The sequence below is a fragment of the Gadus morhua genome, chromosome 18, assembly GCF_902167405.1.
Source record: "Gadus morhua chromosome 18, gadMor3.0, whole genome shotgun sequence".
Taxonomy (NCBI): domain Eukaryota; kingdom Metazoa; phylum Chordata; class Actinopteri; order Gadiformes; family Gadidae; genus Gadus; species Gadus morhua.
In genome coordinates, this window is record NC_044065.1 from 19,332,148 (window position 1) to 19,358,442 (window position 26,295).

Sequence of the window (26,295 nt, forward strand, 5' to 3'; positions counted from 1 at the left end):
TTTATTAACAATACGGCTGTATTCATTAGGCATAGTAAGCTTAAAACTTGTTAGCTAACATTAATTGGTCAACCATGCTATCAACGGTCACCCGCTCTTTTTAATTAAATATATTTCACAAAACATATAATTCCCTGGCAGGCCAAACTCCTCACCGATCTCTTTCCAACCCTGGTTGGTTTTGTTTTTATCTCGGTAGATGTCGATCCTCATGTTCCACAGTACCGGTCTCCTAAAAACGGCCATTATCATGCGTTCCCCCATCTTTTTGGCTGTCCGTAAATAAATTCATGTCCGTACGTAAAGCACTAGCGACCCCTTCCGTAAATTTACAGAAGCACGGATACGAAAAACATACGTACGTGGAAACGAGGCGTGAACCTCAGTTTCGTGATTCAGACCTCACTTGACCTCACTCCCAGAGGTCCACGGTGCAATGTTTTTTTTGACCACTGGGATGCTGGCTGCGTTTCCCGCCAATTTTTTTTTCCTTTGGCGGCCCTCAGTCAAATTTTGGGTTCCTAAATTGGCCCTCAGTTGTCAAAACTTTGAGAACCCTGTAGCGGTTTATGTAAAATGTATGTAAAATAGAAAGCAACTAATGTTAGACTTAGTAAGAGCAGTGAAGTTAACTTCAACAAGTTAGCCCCTATAGCCTTTTGCTTGATCGCTAACGTTAGTTGAAAGGTTATTATTATTATTTTATTTTGTCATTAGTTGTATCTAAAAGCATTTCTATATTGTCAGAGGTCGATAAACAAGTATAATATATAATTATGTAAAAATATGAGCCTAACAGAGTATAGTAACAGTATTTTTCCATTATCTATAAGGCTATTCCATACAGGAACATAAGGCACATATAAAGGTAATTAGGAAAAATACGTTCAAACATATACATTTAAACAAAAAAAGAAGATATAGATCCATATGAAAATGTAATTATAGTAAGCCCCAATGCTACAGCCCCCCTTTATTCTCATCCATCGTAATTCTGTAAAGGTCATATCTTCATTGATCTACATTATTTAATGTTAGTGTAATCTATTCGGAAAAGGTCCATTTAAAAATCGCTATTTGGTTGTAGCTTGCATTTAGCATTAACAATGATGTTTGTACTATGGGGCTTTTCTATCACTTAAGGCCATGTTGGATTAACAATGTATTGATTTGATTTCAATAATTCTGCTAGGTTTAGTAGTAGATATCAACTGTCATTTTGAATGTGACTAAACATGGATGGTTGAAGACAAGGTCCATCAAGCATCATTTTACATTATTTTCTCTCTTCTAACAGTTCTGCATTTCTAACGTAAGAAATCCTGTAATTCCTGTTGCAAGATAAATGATAGTGTTTTCATTTTCCTCTGGCTTACAGATCCCGTCTGTCCCGTCTGTGTCTCCAACTCTAACTGCAGAAGCCACTGTCTCCAAGTCAGTACTTTGTTCTCAATCTTATATATATTCTATCCTTTACCCAACTCACTGTCCAAACATACATGCCCTTTTACTTTTACTGGACTGTGCCTAATCCTCCTACACTGTGTTCTTATTTTTCTTATCAAGCTGTTTATGCTTTTGTTATTTAGTGCTGTTGAAATTGCAAATCAGCAAGACAGAGGCAAAGCAGAGCAGTCTATGTTCCTTGCTGATATGCTTCTTGCTCGAGAAAAAGTGAGTGTCAGTCTTTAGTGAGACAGTTATCTTGCATTAATATTGTTTATGCCAATGTTTTTGTAGAATATTTTTCTTTATACTGCTTTTGATAAATGGCACAATTACAAAGTGTCATCATTCAATGATCACTTTCTGTCAAGCAGAAAAAGGAGGCAAAGGGCAAAGCAGCATCTAGAAAAGGTGAAGTTAAATGGGTGGAGAGGGATTATGATGGTCGTCCAATTCCCAAAAGGAGCAGAAGTGGAGGAACACGGATGGGAGCCTCAGCTACAGGTATTTTATGGCTTTCAAGATTATTTGTTGTGATTACCCACTTACATAATCTCTCCTAAAGGCTGAGTAGTTGGAAAATTAATGGCTGTGTTTTGAAAACAGTATATTCAGACATCACCCTTAAAAATTAGTCTTGTTTCCTGAAAAGTCTTCCAGACATTAGCCACCATCAGTGGTTAATGTGTTGATTATTCATTGTGAGAACTTGTTTTCTTTGCAATTTAATGTGACTGCTTTTAGTCGCTATAATAACATTTAATTTTTAACAGATTAAACTCATCTCTACTTTTCTGTCTGTACATTCTTTCAGTTGTTTCTCAGGATGTTCACGAGGACTCTGCCCCTTTTGAGTCAGCTGGGGAGGATCATGCAGTGTCAGAGTGCTCTCAACAGTAGGATGACAACTTACTCTAATTAAGCAAGTTAGCAAAAAAAGAAAAATGGATTTTACATATATATTACAAAAAAATGTTCAGAAAATGAGATGCAGAAACTTCTGGACCTTCTAACAATGGACATTAGGACAAAGGACCATCCGTCGACGTCAGCATCATGGTCGTTGCGTCAATCTGCAGCCAAAGATGAGTGGCGGCAAGGCCGTATCATTAGAATCACTGTTTGCTGTCATGCAATGAGGTTCCAAAAAACATGCTGCCACTGTTTATCTCAAGCAGTCATTCGTTGCAGAGACTGCATGCCCAATAAGTGGCTCTGCATGGATTGTGATGTGACTAAACATCAGTCCCTTGCACTCCACAATCGTGAGTCCTGCGTCAATGGAATGTTCAAGCCCATTGAGCCAGGGCTTTGCTTTGTGCATAAAGATGGCAAATATGAACTTGTCAGTCAAGGTAGCACTTTTGTAATTTACTTAAAAGTTGATAGATTTTGTTTGGTCTTTTGTATCATTATTTCCTTTAATCACAACCTTAGGCCACGTTTATACGTAGCAGGGTATTTATAGAAACAAATATTTCCCCCCATCCGTTTTCCAAAATAACATTGTACACACAACATCGTTTCCAAAAAAGTTGTCATTTACATCAAAACGCAGAAATACGCCGTCGAGCGCCATTATAACTATGCCAAACCTAAGGGCGGCAGTGTAGGGAGAAGGATAAAGCCATGAAGGCCAATCAGAATCCTCAGAATCAACAACAACGAATAACACGAGGGTCTTCCTGTAACAAACAAACAGCAAACATAGGGCGCTCATATGACGTTAAGCATTTCCTGGCGCATAATGTGACGCTTCAGAACCTAAAACCCCGTTTCTCCCCGTTGACACGACAACACATAACCGGCGTTTTCAGAAATCTCCACTTCGGCCGGAGTTTTTAGAAATGATTGTTTTCTGTGATAAAAACTGCGTTTTCGTGTAAATGAGAGGCCAAACCGTGTGGAAATATCTGCGTTTTCCCTTCGTGTAAACGAGGGCTTAATTTGTCCCTTTTCAGCCATCTCACTGATAATTGAGCATATTTTTTTCGTACGTCTATTGCCTACTGTCAGACCGGAGTTGTGCTCTTGTGAACCAACAAACTTCATGAAGTCAGCTGGCAGAGCAATCATTTTGGCTACCATGAATGGTATAATCTATTGCTTTTTATTTATTTTCATGTATTTATTTTTAAATATTTTCATGTTTAATGTGTTACAAATAACAATGAATCTACTGTTCTACATTTTTTTTACCAATGTTTTTAGGTCGGTATGATCTAGGATGCCAAACTTGGCATGCAAGTCATGTCAAGCCCAGTGGACACCTGACCGAAATGATTTAATAAGAAGTGGGTATTGGCCAGCGTCTGTCAAGAGCGACACATTGATTGCAGCTGATCTGCTTACAACCTTTGAAGAAATGAAAACCACAGCACCAAATCTATCAAGACAGGGGTTTTTGCGGATGTTGGACGGGAAGACTTCTCACTTTGGAAGAGTAAGATTGGTGTTGACTAAAGTTGCCTAAAGTAGTGACAAGGATATAACTATTGTTGTTTTAATTTACCACTTCCTGTTTTTCCTTCTATCCTTCCTTCTTTCATTATCAACTGTAAAATGTACAGACTGGAAAAATACATGGAGACATCTTCCAAAGGAGCTTTTTGGAGCATACATTCTTTAATTACCAATGTGTGAAGATGTCAAGTGTGGAGCACTTTACCTGCGCAGCATGTACCCCCAACATGCTGGCACTGTGTGCAGATGGCAACCGAACCGAACCGGTTTACAGATTTTAGAATCCTTTGTCTAAAGGATGAGTGGTTTTTTGCTATGTGAAGTTAACATAATTAAACATACTTAAAATAATATTCTTTCTTGTTTTATTAAGGTCTGAACAACCGCATTTTGATGGTGCCTTCATTGCGAAAGATGCCGATGTGCACAATTTTGTTGAGGACATCATGAGCAAACAATATTTTTTTGTTGCTTACAATACAGAGTGTCACCAAAGAAATAAATAAGAATTAGTTATTATGTCCCTCTAGACCAGTTTAGGTGTATTTAAGTATCACAGACTAGTATCTTCCCTTTCAAGAAGTCATTGGAGCAGTATGGTATCTCTCCAAAGCAATATGTGCTGATGAAATCTAATATGTTGGCATCCTAAATGGGAAGTCTATTAGCTACATTTTATAATTATTGTAATAGATGGTTAGAATTAATGCAGCTTGTTGCCCTGCCTTTATTATTTTCAGTTTACCTGGATTAGGAAAAGCAGAATAATAATTTTTCTGAAGCTGCTTCCTCAGTAGTAGTTTGAGTAGTAAGAAAGTAAAACTCTTCTGTCTCCAATTGATGCAAAAAATGCCAGTTAGGCCTTGACTCAATGGTTCTGATTAATTGTAATAATTTTAGAGTAAGTCAGATCTTAACCAGGATTTTCCTTAATCAGACGGCTGGCAGAGAAAGCTGCGGGGTCGGTCAGTGTGTCAACTTATCAATCGATAAAAGAAACTCCTCTGAGTTGAAATATATGTTATTTTATGGCATAAGGCCACCACTTAATCGCAATACACTCTCAACACACTCTATCGGGGGGGTATACCACGAACCTCGCTGAACATACCAGGGCTTTCTTGGGAAAACCTGGCTCGACAGAGAGGCAACTCGCAATCAGAGTTAAACGGTACCACAACGCTCACTTTAGATTCAATTAGTCAAACCAGGTTTTCTGCTTTAGGTTCAATGCGCGTTCACATAAAAGGGGCGTTTATCGCGTCATTTGACTCATCCTTATGCAAAATTAATCGAGCGAGAGCGGTGTATTTCACCCAAGACGAGCCAAATCACAGCCAAGGGGAACACGGTTGCCCATAATATGGCTAGGGTGGCGCGCGGACAAAAAATAGCCGACCGTGTTAATTCATAAGTGAAAAGATTCTGCATATTGTCTAAAAATCCATCCATATAAAATATTATTCAATGTGGTAAGTTGTAAGCATCCATTTGAATAATTTCAGGTGAATAAGCCTTGCAATGGCCTGGGCTCCAATCATTAATCTCATAGAAAACCCAAATTAATACGAATGGGAGGGGGACCGCTCCACCGCCCTTCAACACTTCGGAGGAGCTGGCTCTCGCCAATAACGAAGGTAGTGATGGTAGTAGTGGAAGGGGGGATGTCCTCTGACCCCACTGCCTCGACATCCAAGGCGTTTGTAATGAGTATGTATTCATGTATTGGCAATGGACATAAATAATTGTCGTGCTAATCAAATGTGAAATGATTGTGTAAATTAATTGTGTCATTTTTAGTTGAAGGTACAAACATTATTTTGGAGGAGCCGCCGACAATCAATCGCCAATCAGAGGTATATAAATATTAGGGATGGGCACGAGTAGTAAATTCCAAACTCGAGTGTTCGAATGAATTCCTCGAGGATCAAACGAGTACTCGTTTAAAACAAATCTATTTTTAGAATGCAACGCATCTGCAGCAGTAATTGCCCTTATGATGAACGGCAATATTACCAACCAAACATTGTTACGTATTTTAAGCACATAAGCTGCCCCCACATAGCCATTAGGAAGCTGGATCGAACACACAAGCTGCATTACCCTCACATAGCCACTAGGAAGCAGGATCGAACACATAAGCTGCAATAACTACTCTAGCCACAGATGGTAGTCCTTTAGACAGGTGAGGATTGCGGAGCCATTACGTCACCCCGGTCACGCCCACTTCACGTAGGCCACGCCCACTGGACGGGGAAGTGCGTGATTCAGATGGAGAGGACAGAGATCAATAGGTAGACCAGCCGAGAGACACGGGCCTAAGCCCGTGGCTTGAAGCCATCACGGTATTTCTCTCACACGCGTTAGATACAATTCCCTCCCTTATGCTTCATAGTTACCATACCGAAACATGCCTACTTTAACAAATAAAGTGAGTTAAAAGCGACCAAGGATTGGACTACTTTCTTCAAGAAAAAACGCAACAACATGTAATGCTTATTCTCAATCAAAACAGTCAAGAGTTATCAGAGTATTAATTATTCATTATGGCAACCGTACAAAACACATTTTCCTTGCAAAAATAAATATGCTTCTCAAAATTTAAATCACTTCGAACAAAGGCCTTTAAAGTTTTTTGTTTTTTTTAAACAAAACAAGTAGCCTAACCATTGCAAATAATTTAAAGCTGCTAATAAAACGGCAGCAAATGAACTAAAAAAATACTCAGCGTTGTGATCTCCTATACACGGCCGATTACAGCTACATCTTGTGGCGGGGAAAATAACCGAACACTTGGTTGCTGCGGGTCTGCTTTCCCGAACTCACCGTTGTGTTTCAGGAGCATATGTTGCCGCATTGTACTTGTAGTACTCTGGTAGCTCAATTTCGCTTGGCATATTTGACATTGCACCTTATGATCTCCTATTTCTGTAAAGTATTTCAATACTTCGCTGTGCTTTGCTCTAACCGCCATTTCTTAACTTTTTGAATTCTGGCGTTGTGCACACACGGCACGGCACCCGCCGCACAGAAATTTGATGCATTTCATTTGCTTTGTGCACGGCACGCGCCAGTGGTGCCACACAGAAAATGTATACATTTGCTTCAGAAAACTTGTCTCTGTGTGTATATGCAAACTCGAGTTTGCCTGTCCACCAATCAAGTTCATTTGTAACGAGGAGTACTCGAGTAATCGATTCATCACGCCCATCCCTAATAACTATCAAAGCAAAGTGTCACGTATTCTTCAAAATGTTTAATTTTCGGAAAGAATGTCCTATAATAGGTTTCCCTGATTCTTGCAGGAGACTCCGTCGGCCTGTGACTCCAGGGCCACTATGGAGGTGATTTTTCTTAACAATTCTCACAGCTGTAATACAGTATACATTTGTAGATTAAAAAATGCCTAGGCCTAATTGTGTCACTGACATAGCGGTTATGTAAGGGATAATCGACAACACGGCACTTGACTATCCAAGGTTAATGTACGTTGAACGTGGGGCCACCTTTGAACTTGAAACACAGACACACTGCGCAACAGTAAATGCACAGCTTCTTTGTGTAGCATTGCCTACATACGGTCCAACAAGGACGATCAAATGAGAATCTGTATAAAGAATATCGTCAGACAATGCAAAGGGATCGGTTCTGTCCTGAAAAACCCTCTGTCTCCGGAGAGAGGCCTGTACGATAAGTGCGCCGAGGTCCACGGGAACACCCACAAATGGTGACGCCATTGTCGGAGGAGGGGCTAGGAAGCTGCGGACGCCGATTTAAGTAGCCGATCTCCGGGTAGACTAAGCTGAAAACCTGCTCCCGACCAGGTTTTGGTTGCGAGCATAAGTCACCATGGTGATACAGCGACGCTTACAGAGATCGACTTTCGTGGTCCAGCTAACCCAGGCTTTGTGCTCAACATACCTCGCTAACCCTCTGATCGAGGTTCGTAATACAGGCCCCTGCTCTCTGCGCTGTGTGCAGAGAGCACTCACGAGGAAAGCTGGAGGTTGTATTGATGTTGAATTTCCTTGTTCAAGTTTTTTTATAATTCATTTTGAATGTTACATTTTCTATGTTAGATTCAAAATTAGGGATGTCCGATATTGGCTTTTTTGCCGATATCCGATATGCGATATTGTCCAACTCTAAATTTTCGATTCCGATATCAGCCGATACTGATGTCGATATTTGGGTTATTTATTTTTCCTCAAACCTAATTTAGGTAACATTACATATCTCCTGTTGTGGAATTAACACAACATGCTTAATGTTATTGTGATGCCCCACTGGATGCATTCTTGAATGCAACAAGGCTTTCCAAATGTTAACATTGTCTGTGCAAAATAAGAAAAAAAACTTCAACTTAATTTAAGGGAAAAGGGCCATGTTTATTTTTTTAATGGTCTCAGACAACAGTTTGGATTACACTCTCCCTGAGATAATCTTGACAATGCCCACAACAAATAGGGCAAACTTGACTTCACAAATGATAAAACATTGTACCTGAACAACTATGTGCAACATTCTTTAACTAAAACTCAATAACCTTAATTGAATAAATGCACAAATATGAGTCAATTACAATGTGCACTGTACTGCACAATTTTGAAAACATTTATTTGAGCTATAAAAAAAAAAAAAAAAATCGGTTTTAAGGCAAAAAAAATCCGATACCGATATTGACCGATATTACATTTTTATGCTAATATCGGGCCGATAATATCGGTGGGCCGATAATATCGGACATCTCTATTCAAAATAAATTTTTGACATTTCTAAACGAAAGCCTGATGAGTCTCCATCATTAAATGTGTTTGCAGTTATTCAGCTTCTTCTCCTTCGGAAAAACACGGCCGCGTTGCATTGTGGTATACGGGAGTAACATGTAGGGTACATCGTATTTACACTCAAATTTTGGGTATTTTAAGTGCATGGAATTAACTGTGATAGGGAACGATTTCGAACACAGCTAGAGAGAGAGAGGGTTGGGGTATCAACACCTCAACAAGGTTGCCTGTTTCTATTGTTCCAGATAAGAGACCATGCGGTCTTTACAGAAAACAAGATGGCGCCTATCGCCCTAAAGAACAGTACTACAGGCACACACGTTACAAAATGGAGCTGTCGATTTAAACAAACATCACACGCGTTCAACAAAGGGACCACGTTGCTTCAACCAAAACGGGATGGCGCCTATAGACAAAGCTGAGTACTTTGCAGATCGTTTTAGTTAGTACTTACACATTGCGTTGAATTCCTGTGGGAAAAAGCCGGTTAGTAGTATTAACCACAGAGCGTCAGTGAGGCATATTCTGCAACTGCAGGGAAAAGATTAGTCACATGCATCAACCTTGCCTGAGGAAATAAGGTTATTTACAAAAATGTGTTATGATTCCTGCACATTGACTTTCACCCTTGGTGTTCGAAGTTTATATTGCATTCACACTAAATTAGTCAAGTTAACAACAGAACCGCTAGGAGATTAAAACCAGCCAGGAATATGTTCTCCAGATCGTTAGACCAGAGCATGTTTCACTACCACCAGAGATATGAATCTCAAGCCAATGCCTGAAAATGCAACTGGGGATACAACGGGGAAGGCAATAGCCTATTTAATCTAGACCGGAGGTAACGGCGTTTAACTTAAATGATCGGAGAAATAAAGTTTTCTTGACGATATAAATAGAGGGAGTAATCTGTCTCCTCACGGTACAATTAACCATGAGTAATGTGTCTCCTCACGGTACAAACAATAGGCCTATTTTGGCTGAATATTTCTGGCCCTTTGCTTCTTAAATATGATTATTTTAATTAATAATCTTTCAGAGTTCTCCGCGACTGTTGAACTACATGTCTGTTATGCTTTTCTAATCCAAGGGCCGGGGCCATGGAGCGGTGCCATGCCGTAATTCCGACGCCTCATTGTTCCGACGTCTTAATGTTCCGAAATATTTCCCATTGGATCGACATGTCACTATTCCGACGGTTCAATGTTCCGAAAACGTGTTCTTTGTTTTTTATCATTTTAATTTCTGTCTATATGTTGCGAGTGTAATATTGTGAGTGTATATATGTTATTTGTTGCTGCCTCTTGGCCAGGACTCCCTCGAAAAAGAGGTTTTTAATCTCAATGGGACTTTCCTGGTTAAATAAAGGTCAAATAAAAAAAAATAAAAACGAAACCCATTGGTCCGAAGGTCCGTTAGTCCGACTTTTCGAAAAGGAGGCGCATTAGGCCGACGGTTCAATATGCCGAATAGGAAAAATAGTTTTATACCTCGCTTGCTCCCTCTCCCTCTCTCTCAATCTCCCTCTCACTCTCTCTCTGTCTCCAAAATACAACCTAGGCCTACATATCACTGAATTTTGGAGGGCAAAAAGACAACGCGTCACTTCATCTCGACACGGTGTTGCAGCACCATGGACAGAGAGCGGAGGTCTAATTCTCAACACGGGCACGAACACACACACACACACACACACACACACACACACACACACACACACACACACACACACACACACACACACACACACACACACAGACAGACAGACAGACAGACAGACAGACAGACAGACAGACAGACAGACAGACAGACAGACAGACAGACAGACAGACAGACAGACAGACAGACAGACAGACAGACAGACAGACAGACAGACAGACAGACAAGACAGACAGACAGACAGACAGACAGACAGACAGACAGACAGACAGACACAGTGAGAGAGAGAGGGAGCGAGCGAGGTATAAAACTCTTTTTCCTATTCGGCATATTGAACCGTCGGACTAATGCGCCTCCTTTTTGAAAAGTCGGACTAACGGACCTTCGGACCAATGGGTTTCGTTTTCGGAACATTGAACCGTCGGAATAGTGGCATGTCGATCTAATGGGAAATATTTCGGAACATTGAGACGTCGGAACAATGGAGCGTCGGAATTACGGGCAGGCCCCCATGGAGCGTCGCGAGAGGACGGTGGCTCGAACAACTCTTAGGGCGTGTTCACACAGGCAGTTTTTTTATATTAAACACCTGACCAGAGCGGTTTTTTACCAACTAAAAAACTGACAGGGGGTTTTGTCTAGTTCAGTGGTTTTCAAACTGTGGGGCGCGCCCCCCCTGGGGGGCGCCAGAGTTCTTCAGGGGGGGCGCGACGTGAGAAAATAATAAACCCGAAAAAAAACCTGAAAGTCGATGATTCAAATCATCAGTCGTACTTCAACTGTAGAAGTAACATAACTAAATCGAACCATTTAACAAATCGACACACTTGTATCTTCAATAATATCTAAACAGAATTTCTGAACTTCTTTCCCGGGGCCTTTTTCCCTCCAGAATTAGCACTGCGTTGGGCCACATACGCCGCCGTATGTGCCGACCTTGCATGGATGGAGACCCCTCTCTTGGATTTGAAACTCTTATCACACAGGGTGCACCTCACCCCGCCGACCACCGCCTTAGTTGCGTTCCGACAAACGGCGGCATGGCACTCGATCTCATGTCTCCGTCACTTGGATATACCACAGACCGAGCACAAGAGAGTCGAGCGGGCTAACCCATGCGCCTTCTCAAGATGTGAACAACACATGGCGGCGGTACTTAAATGAGTTTCGCAGAGATTGCATCTCTGCGCCAAGTAAGGAAAGGTGATCTCCACGGACGTTCTGGAGGAAAGTTGGCCCCCTGTTACACCTTTCCGAAACGAAAATAGGGTGAGGCTCTTCCTTGCCGTCGTGGCGTTGAAGAAGAGCCTTCTTCGAAGGCTCGATTCAGATACGTCACCCCGCCGATCCGTGGAACCGCTCCCCGTTCCGAACTGCACACCCGTTTCTATTCGGGGCAGGTGCCTGAACCGAGGGTTCAGCCCTTCACGATCCCTCGAAGGGGACGCTCCAGAGACCGACCATCTCGCATCCAGTTTGGGGGCCTGTGGCGGGGGGGTTGTCGGCGAGCGATGGGGGCTTCTATCGAGGGATCTGGCTCGACGCTTCACACCTCGTCGTGGCCCAGCCACCCTGTTCCGACGCGCTTTAGGACTGACGCGCAACATGTTACCATACGGCGATCTGGCGAGTGGCCAGGCCTCCGCGTTTCGTCGGAGAGGGGACTGCCAGTGAGAACGGCGGCACCGGTCCTCCCCAGGGCAGGGGAAAAATCCAGGTGGCGTCGCTTCATGGATCTCTTTCGCAAGGGGCGTGGGCTCTGAGTCGTAGGTGAACCGGCACCGGGGAGTGCCCACTTCCTAGCCCATCTTTCCTTCATGTCCTTTTGCCTCACCAACCTTTTGTTCTTGCTAGACCGGGGGCTCTCCATAGCAGCACTCTATGTTGTGGGATCGTGGTGAGAGTAATCCTCGGTTTCGCAATTCAAAGCTGGGCTGACGTTTGGCGTTATCAGTCTGAAGATGAACTTGAACTAGAGCAGAGGGTCTGGCACCCTGGCCCAACGCACGCGCGTTGAGTTCCACTGCTCCTAGGTACGCCTAAACGCTGTTCCTACCCTTCGAAAATTAGACTTAGGGTTCGGAACATCAGCTGAGACTCGTACTTGGGTGGATCTAATGTAGGACGAAACTGGTTCATCCATTCGTTAATAGAAGCCGCTGTTCTTCACTTCATCTCAGTTCTCCAAGATCCACCGGTACGCCTGCCTTTAACCCGCACTCAATCGAATTTCTTCACTGAGTACTGTGACTTTGTTGTGTGGAACCGCAATGACATTTTTGTTGAAAGGATTTTGCCTGATCTTGAATTTTGGGATGATGTGATTCCTAAAGTTGAGTGCTTTTTTAGAAAGAGTATACTTCCAGAAATACTGGGACAGCAAGTTACAAACTTGCATGTGTAATGTGATGAAAGGATATAAAAAGATGAAATGCCATTGAGAATACAGAATAATACATGGTGGTTTATTTACAAGATTAGATGTTTTAACAATTGTTATAATAAATACAATATGTGCAATAATACATTGGAATCCATTTCATTGTATAAAATAAATATCGCCAGTACAATTGAACTAGTGGAGAAAAATATTAAAAACATATTTACAGACTGATGTGTGTAAGGTGAAACTACTACTACTGTATACTCCTCCCCTTCCCCCCCCCTCCTGTGAGCCAACCAGGTGCTCCAGACCAACATGTTGTAGGGCTCAGGTACTGGACTGATTGATTATCCCTATCCCCCTGCCTCCTCTCTTCACCTCTGCCCCTCCTCCTTACTCCAATGGGACGACAGACTCTGAAAGATTAGACAAGACACAGCAAATAACCCCACTCTTGTCAATCAATGCTAGTGCCTCACCTGATTTTGTTGCCATGTTCTTTTTGGGCATAGCCCTGCTTTGCAGAATCTGATATTTTCTTCTGACTAAACCTATGACCCTCTCAACATGAATACGCAAATTCGCTATTTTTCTAGTTTCTGCCACCTCGTACGCTGACAGCTGTTTTCTCCCTTTGGTGAATGCAGGTATCTGTACAGAAGCACAGTAAAATCCAACAATATCACCAATATTAAACCCACGGTCTGCTAGGACAACATCCCCGGGTAACAGGTTTTTAATGAGGCCACTCTCTATTGTGATCTGTTTATCACTGACTCTCCCTCCCCAGGCACATGATATGCAAGTGACATAGCCTTGGGGTGCAATACCAATCAGAACTTTTACAGTATGGTGATGCTTGTAGTTCGACCATGTCTGTGCTTGGGCAAGTAAATTAGAGGGCCTCTCAATAAAAAACTTTGAAACAGTCAATTATCACAGCAACTCTACGTCCAAATGACTGTCTGAATCCCATTGGCATTGTAGCTTGAAGTACATGTCGCTCTGGCCACTCAATTTGAAATTCTAACCTTTCATGAAGTATGTCAATTATTTTATGCCAAACTCTAGAAGCAGTGGGCACAGAGATCTTGAACCTGAAAGCTAAATCTTTCAGCGGGAGATTTAGTCTCAGCCTCAGCAAAACTAAAACCAACTGTTCAAATTTAGGGGCCACAGGTGATGTAGGGCTCGCACAGCTCAAAAATCGGAATTAAAACTAAGAAGTTGGGGAGCCCTGTGTAGAACTTTCTTCATTTTTTTCAAAGGACTCCTGGTTGACTGTGTGTCCAGTGCCTTGGTCCGAAGATCTCCCAGCTCTGTTGTGTTCTGTCTCAGAACATCCTCCATCTTCTCGATGTCATCCATCGTTAGCTCAGTCTTGCATCCGGCATCTGCATAGCCTGCAATATTGCAGTGGGGAGCATAATTAGTTCAATCATGAATATGACTTTTTTGGCAACCTTTTTACAAACATGCAAGTTCTCTGGTCCAATTTTACAGGGTGTCCACTGTCCACAAAGTCTCTTTACCATTTAAAAAATGTATCCTAAAAGCAGTTGATATGTTAATCAGATTTGTTCTATGTATTCAGTGGTTATCAAAGTTTTTAATCACATTGCACTTGTGTATTTCAATTAGTATTGTGGTTTAGGATATGCAGACTCAGATAAACTACAGGATTAAGTATGGCAGACATCCTAACCAATAGGTGCATCCCTGACAGACAGGCCACATACCAACCCTTAGCATTCACTTATGGCCTGTCTTTCAGGGATGGACCTATGGGGGAGGAAGGCTATAGGGTCTATTTTGAAAACCTAATTCGAGGTTTGCCTATATTTGCTGATAATCACATGTATATTATGTAATAATATGCTGGTTACACATCTTAGTACAATAGTTTACCTTGATAATTTAATGTTCCATTCCCACTGATGTCCTCTGATTGTGGGTTGTCAGCTGGCTGCATCAGATCTGGGCTCATACCTGGGCTCTCAGCTGTCTTTTTGAGATCCAACATAGCCACTGCACATGCCGACCGTCTTTGTTGGTCCTCCTTCAGCTTCATCCTTCCCAGATAGCAAGCACACGTTGGCCCAACTGCGGCATTGGTTGGCGACTGGTTGGAAAGGTTGGCGGTGGAATTCCAACGTTGGGCCACCCTCATGCCAACCTCGGCTTCCGCAGCAGCAAGTGTTGGCGTATGGTTGGAAAGCCGACGTAAAAAATCACGAGTTAGAAGATTAAAAAAAAAAGTCACAGGCTGATCAATTCCTATACATTTTAACTCAGCGCTGTCGAATTAAACATTTCCCTTTACTATTTAGTCGGTCTGAATGTATTTTTTAATCCCCGACTTCCAACGTCAAAACATTGTCGGGCCATCGTTGGCCCAACACCAAGCTTTGGCGTCAAACCACCCTCGGGCCATCGTTGGTCCAACCTCAAGCAGCAGCAAGCGTTGGCGTTTGGTCAGAAAGCCGACGTAAAAAATCAAGAGTTAGAGGATTTTTTTTGTGTATTTGTGTGTTTGTATTTTTTTTTCAGGCAATGCTGTATATTGTAACAGAAGCAATGATTGTAAACACAGCCTGAACCAATAGGTACAGCAGTTCCAAGAAAAAAAAGCACATTTGTGTGAAACGTGTGAAAGCCCATTGGGAAACTCCAACTCCCATTGTCATTGTGACACAGCACTCCACAGCACACAAGTGAACACTGCACACAACGAAATTGCATTTATGCCTCTGGGATACAAGTCTGACACCCTAACCGCTTACCCATGACTGCCCGTTTGAGCTGTACCATTGTAGTTTTTTTTTTTACTTTTCAGAAATGTTATATTTTCATCTGAAAAAGATTTCCCCCTTTCCCTTTCATTTAGGCAGACGTGCAAGTTAATGAACATGGAGCAATTGATCTTAAAATCTTAAATATGTAAAACCCAATAGGTACAGCGTGCTGCCCCCCCCCCCCCCCCCAAAAAAAAAACAGCCATTTCAGCAATAGCATGCTGTATGTTGAGCACACATGATGCAAGACCCCCCCCCACCTTTGTTTTTAATGCCTTCTTTATGTAGGCCTATTGTATGCTACAGTAGAACAGAAACCACCATCACAACAGTGTAGCTGAAGTTTGAAGGCTCAAAGCAGTCAGGCTGTTCACTTACCTGCAAAACCAATCTAACGATTTTAATTTAACAAATTGATACATAATTGTCAAAAGAATTAGAAACACCTCTGTTGGCCCTCTTCACAATGGGACCCTTTCCCCCAAGCATTAATCTCAGGTGTTTTTGTATGGATTTAAATGGTGAGGTTAATGGCTTATATGGAGAGATTGCATTTGACCTGGTTGGGAACAGTGGAATAAAGAGCAAAGAACCCCATTGAAACACAACGATTGATCGACCCTGCTCACTGCAGGCTAAGATGTTTCATTAGCAAGAAAAAAAGGCAAAACACTGATGTATAAAATAGTACAACGCAAGTTTTAATTGTCATGTGTATGTCAGTGCAAACAACTGATGAAAATGAAATGCAATATATAAATACAATCTTTGCAATTTGACTGAACAGACAAAATAAATAAATGAGAAACTATGTACAGAAAAGGAGTTTGGGTATAAGGGAAGGTACCTCCGCAAGCCGGGTTACTGTTCTAAGTAAAATCGAAATTTCCTGTTTTGTCTGTGATGCACAGGCATGGGCATTTCTAAAAAAAATAAAAGCACACAATTCCTATTACGACTGCGAAAGGTGCATGCAAGAGGGCCCAGGTCACTTTTCTCCCCTTAGGCTTTAAAAGCGGACAGTCCATTACAACACCTAGATGTAGGCTTGGTGACCCAATTTGTGCTGGACTTTGCACCTGGTGTGCCTAGGAGTGATAAGGGAGGGAGGGAGAGAGGTGGGGAGGGAGAGAGGGAGGTGGGGAGGGAGAGAGGGAGGTGGGGAGGGAGAGAGGGAGACCACCTTACAATGACACATTTAGGTAGATGCGCTTCAAACAGCTGAGCCAGACGAGATCTTTTGTGGAGCTCAACCAGACATATGGTGATACCCTACCTGAGTAAAAACAGACACAGTATACAACATGGAATAAGGAGAGATTAATATCAATGCATGCTCATCAACAGTCAAACACAGTCATGGGCACACATGAGGGCTTGACATTGGCACCTGCCAACCGGCAAAGCGCTGGTAAAACTTGGTTGCGGCTAGAAACAATTTCAGTCTCAGTGTTCACTTTGACAGGTAAGTCTTTGGAAAGAAAAGTCACAACAGTTGCTAAAAAGCTAATGTCAAACCCTGGAGCGCACATCATTCTCTCTACCACACACACACACACACACACACACACACACACACACACACACACACACACACACACACACACACACACACACACACACACACACACACACACACACACACACACAAACAGCTTACTATTAAGTGTGCTGCAACAAGCCTTCCTGTGCTCTTCACATGGACTGGACAGCATGGATTCCAACATCAGAGTTTGGATGGAGGATCAGGTAAGTCTGAGAGATGGGAACTGAAAAGTATTGGTAGATGGGGAGGTTAAGGGATTGGGGGAGTAGGGACAGATAAACCAGGGGGGGATAAACCACATATTAGGGAAATGAGTACAAGATAGCACTGGTGCTACCCTGATAACACTACTTTATTGCTTTGCTTACAATATTGCTTCATCAGTACAGGACCCCTGATGTAGCATGTTTTCTTTTTTGAGAAACGGGTCCAAACTGACGACGCTGAAGTTGGCATCCGATTCGCAGCATCCGATTCGGCTTGAAAACCACTTAGAATCTTCAAATCGGTCCTGATTGAAAACCACTACACCTAGACTCTTCAAATCTGGACTACATTATCACAGTGAGGCTATACATTATGTAAAACATAGTTTCAGATTTGTGAAACCTTTACCCTATTTGTGAAAATGCAATACAGGCTTATTTGAATGCTTTTTAGGGGTCCAGACCACATTGCATTTTCACAAATAGGTTAAAGGTTTCACAAATCTGAAACTATGTTTTACATAATGTATAGCCTCACTGTGATAATTGAGTCCAGATTTGAAGAGTCTAGGTGTAGTGGTTTTTAATCAGGATCAGTTCTAATGCGGTCTGGACCCCTAAAAAGCATTAAAATGCGCCTTTATTGCATTTTCACAAATAGGGTAAAGGTTTCACAAATCTGAAACTATGTTTTACATAATGTATATCCTCACTGTGATAATTTAGCGTAGATTTTAAGAGTCTAGGTGTAGTGGTTTTCAATCAGGACCCGTTCTAATGCAGTCTGGACCCCTAAAAAGCATTAAAATGAGCCTGTATTGCATTTTCACAAATAGAAAAAAGGTTTCACAAATCTGTAACTATGTTTATTATAATGTATAGCCTCACTGTGATAATTTAGTCCAGATTTGAAGAGTCTAGGTGTAGTGGTTTTCAATCAGGACCGATTTAAAGTGGACCAGCTGCTGAATCGGATGCTGCGAATCGGATGCCAACTTCAGCGTCGTTCCAAACTGATATGATATACAACCATAACAGCAATAAGCTCGCGACCATATAACATCAAAAAATAACCGTCAACAAAGCTCGCGACCATATAACAACGAAAAATAACCGTCAGTTGCCTGCCAACAACCACATTTGATGCCGACAACTTCACATCGTCCAGTAAACCCGTCAAACAATACCAAAACAAACAAACAAGTAAACCGGTTCACTTAGCCAAGGTAAGGCAAACCCCACCCGTTTGACAAAGTACCGGCTAAATTGCTAGCGCTAGTCGTAATGTTGTCAACAAATTCGCCAACAACTGTAGCTAGCCAGCTAGCTAGCCGCCAGCCGGGTTACCGTCTAGCCGCTACAAAATAATTCAATTATAGCCTACCTCTTACGACAGCAAAATTACAAAAAATGGCAGAGAGTAAAATAATTTTATCAAAGAGGTCGCTGCGAAGGCATGTTAAAAGAGGAGCGGATGCTGCGTTGGCAGCGCTTCATGCTAGCGGGCCCACTTACTTTAACCTGGCCGCTGGCGCAGACACATTAGACACACCACCAAGTGTCCCAGCTTACACAGAAATAGAAAACGACGACGAAAGCGGAGATGGGGATTGGGTAATGGCATCAGAGGAGAGCGCCTCCTCTGGCGAGGATGACTGGGAGTTCAATGATTTGTCGAGCTCTAGCAGTGGCTCAGATTCAGAGGAGGGGGGCAGTTTTCAAAGGGACTTAAGACATGAGCTCAAGGAATGGGCAATCACAACAAATACACCAATTTCCCACATTTCCAGCCTGCTCTCCGTGCTTCGCAAGCACTTCCCAGATTCCAAACTGCCAAAAGACGGCCGCACTCTCCTGTCAACCCCTACTTATGCGGAGATAGTACCAAAAGCTGGGGGGAACATGCACTATTTTGGTGTGGCAAAAGGGATCTTGGGCCGAATGCAAGAACAGGACTTAGCTAAAAACCAAACACTAAAACTACAAATAAATGTGGATGGCCTGCCCCTTTTTAAAAGCAGCAGCCAGCAATTTTGGCCAATTCTTGCACTAATTGAAGAGGACCCCATTAGATCCCCATTTCTAATTGGTTTATATTGCGGATACTCCAAGCCAACCGATGCAAGCGAGTACCTCTCTGACTTTGTGGCAGAGATGGGGAAGCTTGCATCTGATGGCTTGGAGTATCAGTCAAAAAAAATTCAAATCGAAATTTCCTGTTTTGTCTGTGATGCACCGGCAAGGGCATTTCTAAAAAACATAAAAGCACACAATTCCTATTACGGCTGCGAAAGGTGCATGCAAGAGGGCTCATGGGCAAACCGACGCCTAAATTACTCCGAAACAGATGCGGTTCTCAGAACCGATGACAGTTTTGCCACAAAAGTCAACCAGGAACATCACAAAGAGGGCGACAGTCCATTACAACACCTAGATGTAGGCTTGGTGACCCAATTTGTGCTGGACTTTATGCACCTGGTGTGCCTAGGAGTGATGAGAAAGTTGATCTGGCTGTGGCAGAGAGGGCCCCTTCCAACCCGCATTGGGAGTCAATCCATCTGCATTATTTCGGAGAACTTAATCAAATTGGGCAAGAGGCTGCCAAAGGAGTTTGGACGCAAGGGAAGGTCCCTCCGTGAGGTTGATCGGTGGAAGGCCACTGAATTTAGGACTTTTTTACTATACACTGGCCCCATTGCATTAAAAAAAAAACTACCAAAACACATGTATCAACATTTTCTTTTACTCCACGTAGCAATAACAATTTTATGTTCCCCCCGTCTCCACCACCGTTATTGTGACTATGCGGAAAATCTCCTGGTAGTGTTCGTTCAGAATTTTCACGCCATCTATGGGGACTTTCTGGTGTATAACGTCCACAGCTTGATCCACCTGGCAAGTGATGTTAGAAAATATGGCCCACTACCCCAAATTTCTGCCTTTCCCTTCGAAAATTTCTTGTATAAATTAAAGAAACTAATTAGAAAGCCAAACCAGACATTACAACAAATTGTTAAACGATTAACGGAAAAATCAAGCATCAACCCAGTCTGTCCATCTTCCCATAACCAAAGTTCACCCTCAACAACACAGTACGCCACTGATAGATTTACCCTGTCCACAAAGGATGGGAACAACACAGTTTCGTGTGGTGGTGCCACTTTTAAAATAGAGGCAATTAGCAGGACACTTGGTGGTACGTCTTTTGTGGCGAGGCAATATTTAGACCAACGTCCATTTTTCAACCACCCTGTTGATTCAACTGCACTGGGGACAGCTGTGGTTGGGAACCTGGCAGAAGAGACCACGTCAATTGCCGTTAAAGATATTGACTTTAAGATGGTCACGTTAGAATACAAGAACAAAGTTGTGGCAGTTCCACTCAACCACAACTAAATTAATTTAAAAATGATTCATATTTCAATCAATTAAATCGGTTATCTAAATTCAATGTGTTCAACTTTTTCAAAACGTATTTTCTGTTTAGATGTATGCGGTAGTTCATTTTACCGAGTCAAATGAGGTGGAGGTTGTGCCTTGCTCGTGGCTAAGTTTGGACGGCAAGGTGTCTTTTTGGCCACCGTATAAAGACACCAAGCGGACGAAAATTGCAGTCATCCAAAGCGCTATGCCAGATGAGACCTGGGGAGAGTTTTTTGTGGAGGTGGTGAAAACCTTTGGTGAGACAGACAAAAGTAGGATGTACCACTTTTCTCCCCTTAGGCTTTAAAAGCTTTACTCACTTCATTGTTGTCTTCAACAGCCAATTATGATGCAGCGCGTATGAACCTGAAAAAAGCCCAAACCAGGAGCACCCTGACATCAGATGATGAAGGGGGTAAAAGAAGGAGAATGTAAGCACTGTGCAGTAATCTATACAATGAAAACCATCAGCTACACAAAACAATGCATGCTTATTGAGTGATTTATCTTCTAATGCAGCCCTTCCTCAAAGCTGAAAGAAACTGTGCCTGCAGATGAGGGGGAGAAGCATACAAGGTCTGATTACAGATGGCCATGCATTATCACTCACATGAAGACATTTTGTGATTGGCAAGTTTGCAGTCTTACAAAACTGTTGTTGTTCATACTCTTGTACTGTTCCAATGTATAGGGCTAAGAAAAAAGAAAAAAAAGGAGTCCTCCACAAGCCCCTGCTTTCCCCACCTGCTTTTGGATCATCACAGCAGGACATGCATAAAGGTATAACACATCATTCCAAATCTGAATTCTGCTATTCTACTCTATCTTTTTTGAATGTCTCGAATCTGGGAAATTTGAATGTAATGAACTTCAATACACTGACTACTCTGATTATAAATATACATCTTCTTGCCTACAGTTGCTGCCCACACATCAGCTGCTCTTGAACAGGCCTCTGCCCAGATCTCTGGCAACATTCAAAGTCAATTCGGTACACAAACATCTGGCCTTACACAGCAATACTGAAAATCTGTTTAAACTTAAGTCTGTTAATTTTAGCAAAGGGTCTTACTCTTGACATGACAGTCATGATGTTTTTCTGTCCTGTAGAACGGGATCATGCACTCCTGCGTGCTGTGGAGGAGTTGAAGGCCTTGGTGAGGCAGAACAACCTCCTCCTCCAGGCCCTTACTAGGCAAAAAACGACAGCAGCAGCAGACACTCCATCTGAGGAATTTAAGTTCCCAATGAACAGCGAGGAAGACCTTCAAAGGGTGGAGGATCTTCTGAGGGAGAAATCCCAGGAAAAGGCCCTGGTATAGTCATGACTTCTATAATACTGATATATTTCAGTTCTTTGCTACAATGCATCAACAAAGATCAAAGTGCATGAAAGTCCTTGTGCACAACCCTTCAGCTTTCCAGGTGCAGGTGTTAGGCAGGAAAACGTGATCAAATATGAAAAGTTCATTAAACACCGCACACTGGATACTGTTCTTTTTTCTCTTTATTTTTAGGAGCGAACAACGCGTTTCGCCCAATGCGTTTTCAGGTTCGAACCTGAAGACGCATTGGGCGAAACGCCTTTGAGAAAAAAGAACAGTATCCAGTGTGCGGTGTTTAATGAACTTTTCGCATTACCAAAGATGTTAATTTTGAACGGTATGCTGACTATAAGCCATAATAAGTTATTCTAAAACATTACTTTCCATTCTTACCTGCAGGCAGCACACCTTAGTGCGCTTGGGGGCTGCAATCCTGGTGACGCGGTTCGAAGAATCCTTCGCCACATCCTCACCAACCACTTCGCGCTGAAATTCAACTGGCTTGGCAGAGGAGGGAAGAAGCTAGCTTTTGCCTCCTACAAGGTGTGCAATGTAGTAAGAGGTATGTAAACAAATCACTCATTGAGCTATGAATTATGAAATGGATTCATTTCTTTTGAATAACCATGGAGTGTACTGCATGCATCTTGTCATTAAACACTTGTAATGCACTTTGTACCATTGTATTATTGGCCAGGACATGAAAAACGGATTACTAATCTCAAAGGATCTTTCCTCCTCAATAAATCAATGTTAAATAAACTAAATAAATACACTTTCTCTGTTTAGGTGCATCGGCTAGCCAGAACATTTCGGCCAGCGACTGCGAGGCAGTTATTAAAAACTGGCTGAAGTGCAGCGGTGACCGGAGTGGAGGAAGAAAGAGGAGAGAAAGCAGAGTGCATGAAGGTATGCATGAACAGCAAACCATCAAATACTGGAAATGAGACTTACTTGCTCTTTCTCTTGAAGCGTTTGAGGGGCAAGAGGGATGTGCTGAACCTTTTACAGTTTCATGGAGCTTAACCTAACATGGAATTTAAAAGTTATTCTTCAAGGTGTTTGAGAAATTGAAAAAAGAACCTTGAAGTTATTCTTCAAGGTGTTTGAGAAATTGGCACAATATCCTATCCACCCGTTTTTTACATTTCCCACTTACAATTGGTAACTTTAATCGGAGTTCTTGAAGGGGTAGTTCGGAATTTTGGACATAGGGCCTGATTCCGAAGTGAGCATTGGTATTCTATATCACTGGAGACAGTTTTCAACACATTTCATTCAGTCCTTCTAGTTGCAGAGTTCGCTCGTGCTAGGCTAGCGCAAGTCAACGGGAAATGCTAGCCTGCTATTAAAAACAGTCTTACCCACACCACAGTACACCCGAGGTAAATCAATTATAACGACAGACTATACATCTAAATGTCTGTTTATAGAATAATGTTAGAAATAAAACCAACCTTGCATTGCATTGCATTTTGAGGGAATTGCGGGGTCCCAGCAGCAGTGTTTATATTCCTGTACGTAGGCTACGGCAGCGGCGCACTGATACCTAGGTTACCTGCCGCTGTCATTGCTACAAACGCAGAGTACAGTGAACGAAGGAATTCTACAAGAGTATTAAATTAACAAGATATGGCCACGTTTGGAGGAGTTAGCGATGCATCTGCTTTTGAAGACGATTATGAGGAATTTGTTGTATCCAACGAACCGTACATGTACGAGCCGGTGTTTTGATGTCAAAGCCAGCAGCAACAAGCCACAGTTGAGTCCTTTATGGATCTCGCACTGGAAATTGGTGGAAACTTTGTGGTGCCCATCTGTACCGTTTATTTCTACAATTTCTAAAAGCACACTGAACCATCATGTTGCCTAGTCGTTCAATTGCGCTTCTGTCCTACGCTTCTCTGTTTACGTTCTTCTGTCGTGATTCGGTTACAAACCTAACCAGCGCATAGTAGAATTCCGCTTCTGCTGAGAAAGTAGTCCCTCGATGATTCATGCGATGCATGGTTAGTTTTATTTCTAACATTATTCTATCAACACAGACATTTAAATCTATAGTCTGGCGTTATAATTGATTTACCTCGGGTGTACTGTGGAGTGGGTAAGACTGTTTTTAATAGCAGGCTAGCATTGCCCGTTGACTTGCGCTAGCCTAGCACGAGCGAACTCTGCAACTAGAAGGACTGAATGAAATGTGTTGAAAACTGTCTCCAGTGATATAGAATACCAATGCTCACTTCGGAATCAGGCCCTATGTCCAAAATTCCGAACTACCCCTTTAAAATCGGTAAGTAATGTTTGGATTTCACCATAAAATGTAGAAAGCATGTTTTCCCGCTATCGCCAAAAGCATGGTTGCAAAATAGCATAACTAGGCTACTGTACGACGTCGGTCTCAGGGATGTTATTTTCCCCTCAAACTTGCCTTCTTTGCTCCACACTATTTCTTTAATTTTAGAACAATGATGATGAGCGAATTTGAACGAATTTTGTAAGGAAGTGGGAAAGTCTCCCACTAACTCTTGGCAAACAGCTAACTAGCACTAGAGATTAAAAAAGCTAGTTAGCACATCAATCAGTAGCCACGTGTTGAGAGAAAATGCTGCTAAAACTATCACAGGGCTTCATCATTGATATTGAACAGAATAATATTCAAGTCAATGGCATTAATACAAAAAGCTTGATTTAGAAAGCAAGAAAGCCAAACATTACCCATGTCACCAAATTGTACGCTTAACGATGATCTTCTACATTCCAGGTCCCCAGCAGTTCAGTCTTCCTCCTCCGAGTCCTTCCCCGGTCATCCTGGATCATGATACAACTAGCAGCGACAGTGACGACGACTGCAGCAGCCTGGAGTGACCCGCCTTCCGCCTGCACACCGACTCGGATTTTAATTCATTTTTAATTAATTTATTCTTCATCTTCTTCTTATTATTATTATCATTTTTAATTTATTTATTCTTCATCTTCTTCTTCTTATTATCATTATCATTACAAGTATTTAATAAGTATTTAATAAATGTTAACACTTTCCGGTTTAATTCCATGATGTTTGAATGGTTTTTGAACTCAAAACTCTTGTTGCTAGTTTTAATTAAAAGGAAATTCAAATTATTTGGTAAAGGCAAATTAATAAAATTTGGCTACCTTAATTATAAGTTGGCAATTGGCTATAAGCCAACGGTGGCCATCTGGGGATAATGCACGTTGGTCAAACGGTGGCCCTACGGCCGAAATGACGCGGTTACGTCGCTATGCCAACGGTGTGCCAACGGTAGGCCAGCGGCCAAAATGTCGTAGGGCCAGCGTTGGCTCACACCGTCAGGCCAACGATATGCGGCGTTGGCTCACAACGTTTTGCCAACGTAGGGCCAACGTATGCTTGCTATCTGGGTTTGCTCTCGTTGAAGAGATGCCTCAGATTTCGGCTGAGTGGTTTCGTAACCGAGCTTGACCGTCGGAGCCCAGTCTACCGACTCAACGTCACCCAAAGCACTAGGGACGCCTAAAAAGTCCCAATGAAGCCCATATTAGACTACTGGTAACTTAAATCATTACTATTACTATTACAACACCCTAATGCTATATAAACACAGCCACAAAAAAAAAAGTTAGTTAGCTAGCTGCTAACATACCTCTGACGAAGTGGTCGCTGCAGACACGAGAGTAAACAGACTCTGCTCCTCCCGACTGCAGACGTAGGTTTAAAATCCACTTTTTACGGCGTTGTTCTGTGAGCTTTTTACATTTCTCACCTTTATGGACGACAACCTTTGGTACTCTAAAGAAACTCTTGTCTTTTTCACGGGTAGAACGATTTGAGAAGCCGTAAACTGCACAGAACATAGGCATCTTGACTTATTCACACAGCAGTTCTATTGTCAGACTTCACTTCCTGCCCTCCATCTGGATTTCGCGCGTTCGCGATGCAGCAACGTGACGTCACGTGAAACCCACCTTTAGGCCCCGTCCACACGAAGCCGATTTCATGGCGAAACCGCAAAGGTCTTGTACGGTTCGGCCTTCCGTCCACACGAAGCCGGCGAATCCGCTGACCGAAACCGCAAACTTCTGAAACCACCCTCGGAGGTGGTTTCAAATCTATCCGGTTTCGTTTTGGTTTCGTGTGGACGCCTGAAACCGACTGAAACCGCAAACCATGACGTCATCGCCCCACCCCTCGACCTTCTAGCCAATGGCTCTTAAGCCCGCGGAGTCTCAGAAATCACAACAAAAAAGATGATGGCGGACTACAA

At 42.4% G+C, this 26,295-nt stretch overlaps 1 protein-coding gene and 2 long non-coding RNA genes across 3 annotated transcripts; 1 reads left to right on the plus strand and 2 right to left on the minus strand.

The window, feature by feature from the left end:
• Positions 1–12,792: 12,792 nt before the first annotated feature.
• Positions 12,793–15,700, minus strand: LOC115530680 (uncharacterized). The gene is made up of 2 exons (XR_003973763.1): positions 14,647–15,700; positions 12,793–14,141 (listed from the first exon to the last, which is right to left on the minus strand). It is a non-coding gene; the product is annotated as an uncharacterized LOC115530680 (long non-coding RNA).
• A 511-nt stretch (positions 15,701–16,211) lies between these two features.
• LOC115531502 (uncharacterized) lies at positions 16,212–26,090 on the minus strand. The gene is made up of 9 exons (XR_003973894.1): positions 25,675–26,090; positions 24,749–24,910; positions 22,988–23,060; positions 22,427–22,530; positions 21,781–21,935; positions 21,029–21,101; positions 20,796–20,927; positions 17,194–17,302; positions 16,212–16,809 (listed from the first exon to the last, which is right to left on the minus strand). It is a non-coding gene; the product is annotated as an uncharacterized LOC115531502 (long non-coding RNA).
• Positions 21,782–25,071, plus strand: LOC115531501 (uncharacterized). Its single transcript, XM_030340817.1, has 4 exons — positions 21,782–22,024; positions 22,433–22,595; positions 22,823–22,942; positions 24,795–25,071. The coding sequence occupies exons 1-4, from the start codon at positions 21,788–21,790 to the stop codon at positions 24,896–24,898; spliced, it is 624 nt and encodes a 207-aa protein (XP_030196677.1). The 5' UTR covers positions 21,782–21,787; the 3' UTR covers positions 24,899–25,071.
• Positions 26,091–26,295: the final 205 nt, after the last annotated feature.

Excerpts from the sequence above, each read along its gene's own strand:
- LOC115531501 (XM_030340817.1), top strand. The coding sequence starts at position 21,788 with ATGACAGTCATGATGTTTTTCTGTCCTGTAGAACGGGATCATGCACTC. Across the intron at positions 22,025-22,432 it reads AATCCCAGGAAAAGGCCCTG|GCAGCACACCTTAGTGCGCT; the intron begins GTATAGTCATGA and ends TCTTACCTGCAG. Across the intron at positions 22,596-22,822 it reads GGTGTGCAATGTAGTAAGAG|GTGCATCGGCTAGCCAGAAC; the intron begins GTATGTAAACAA and ends TTCTCTGTTTAG.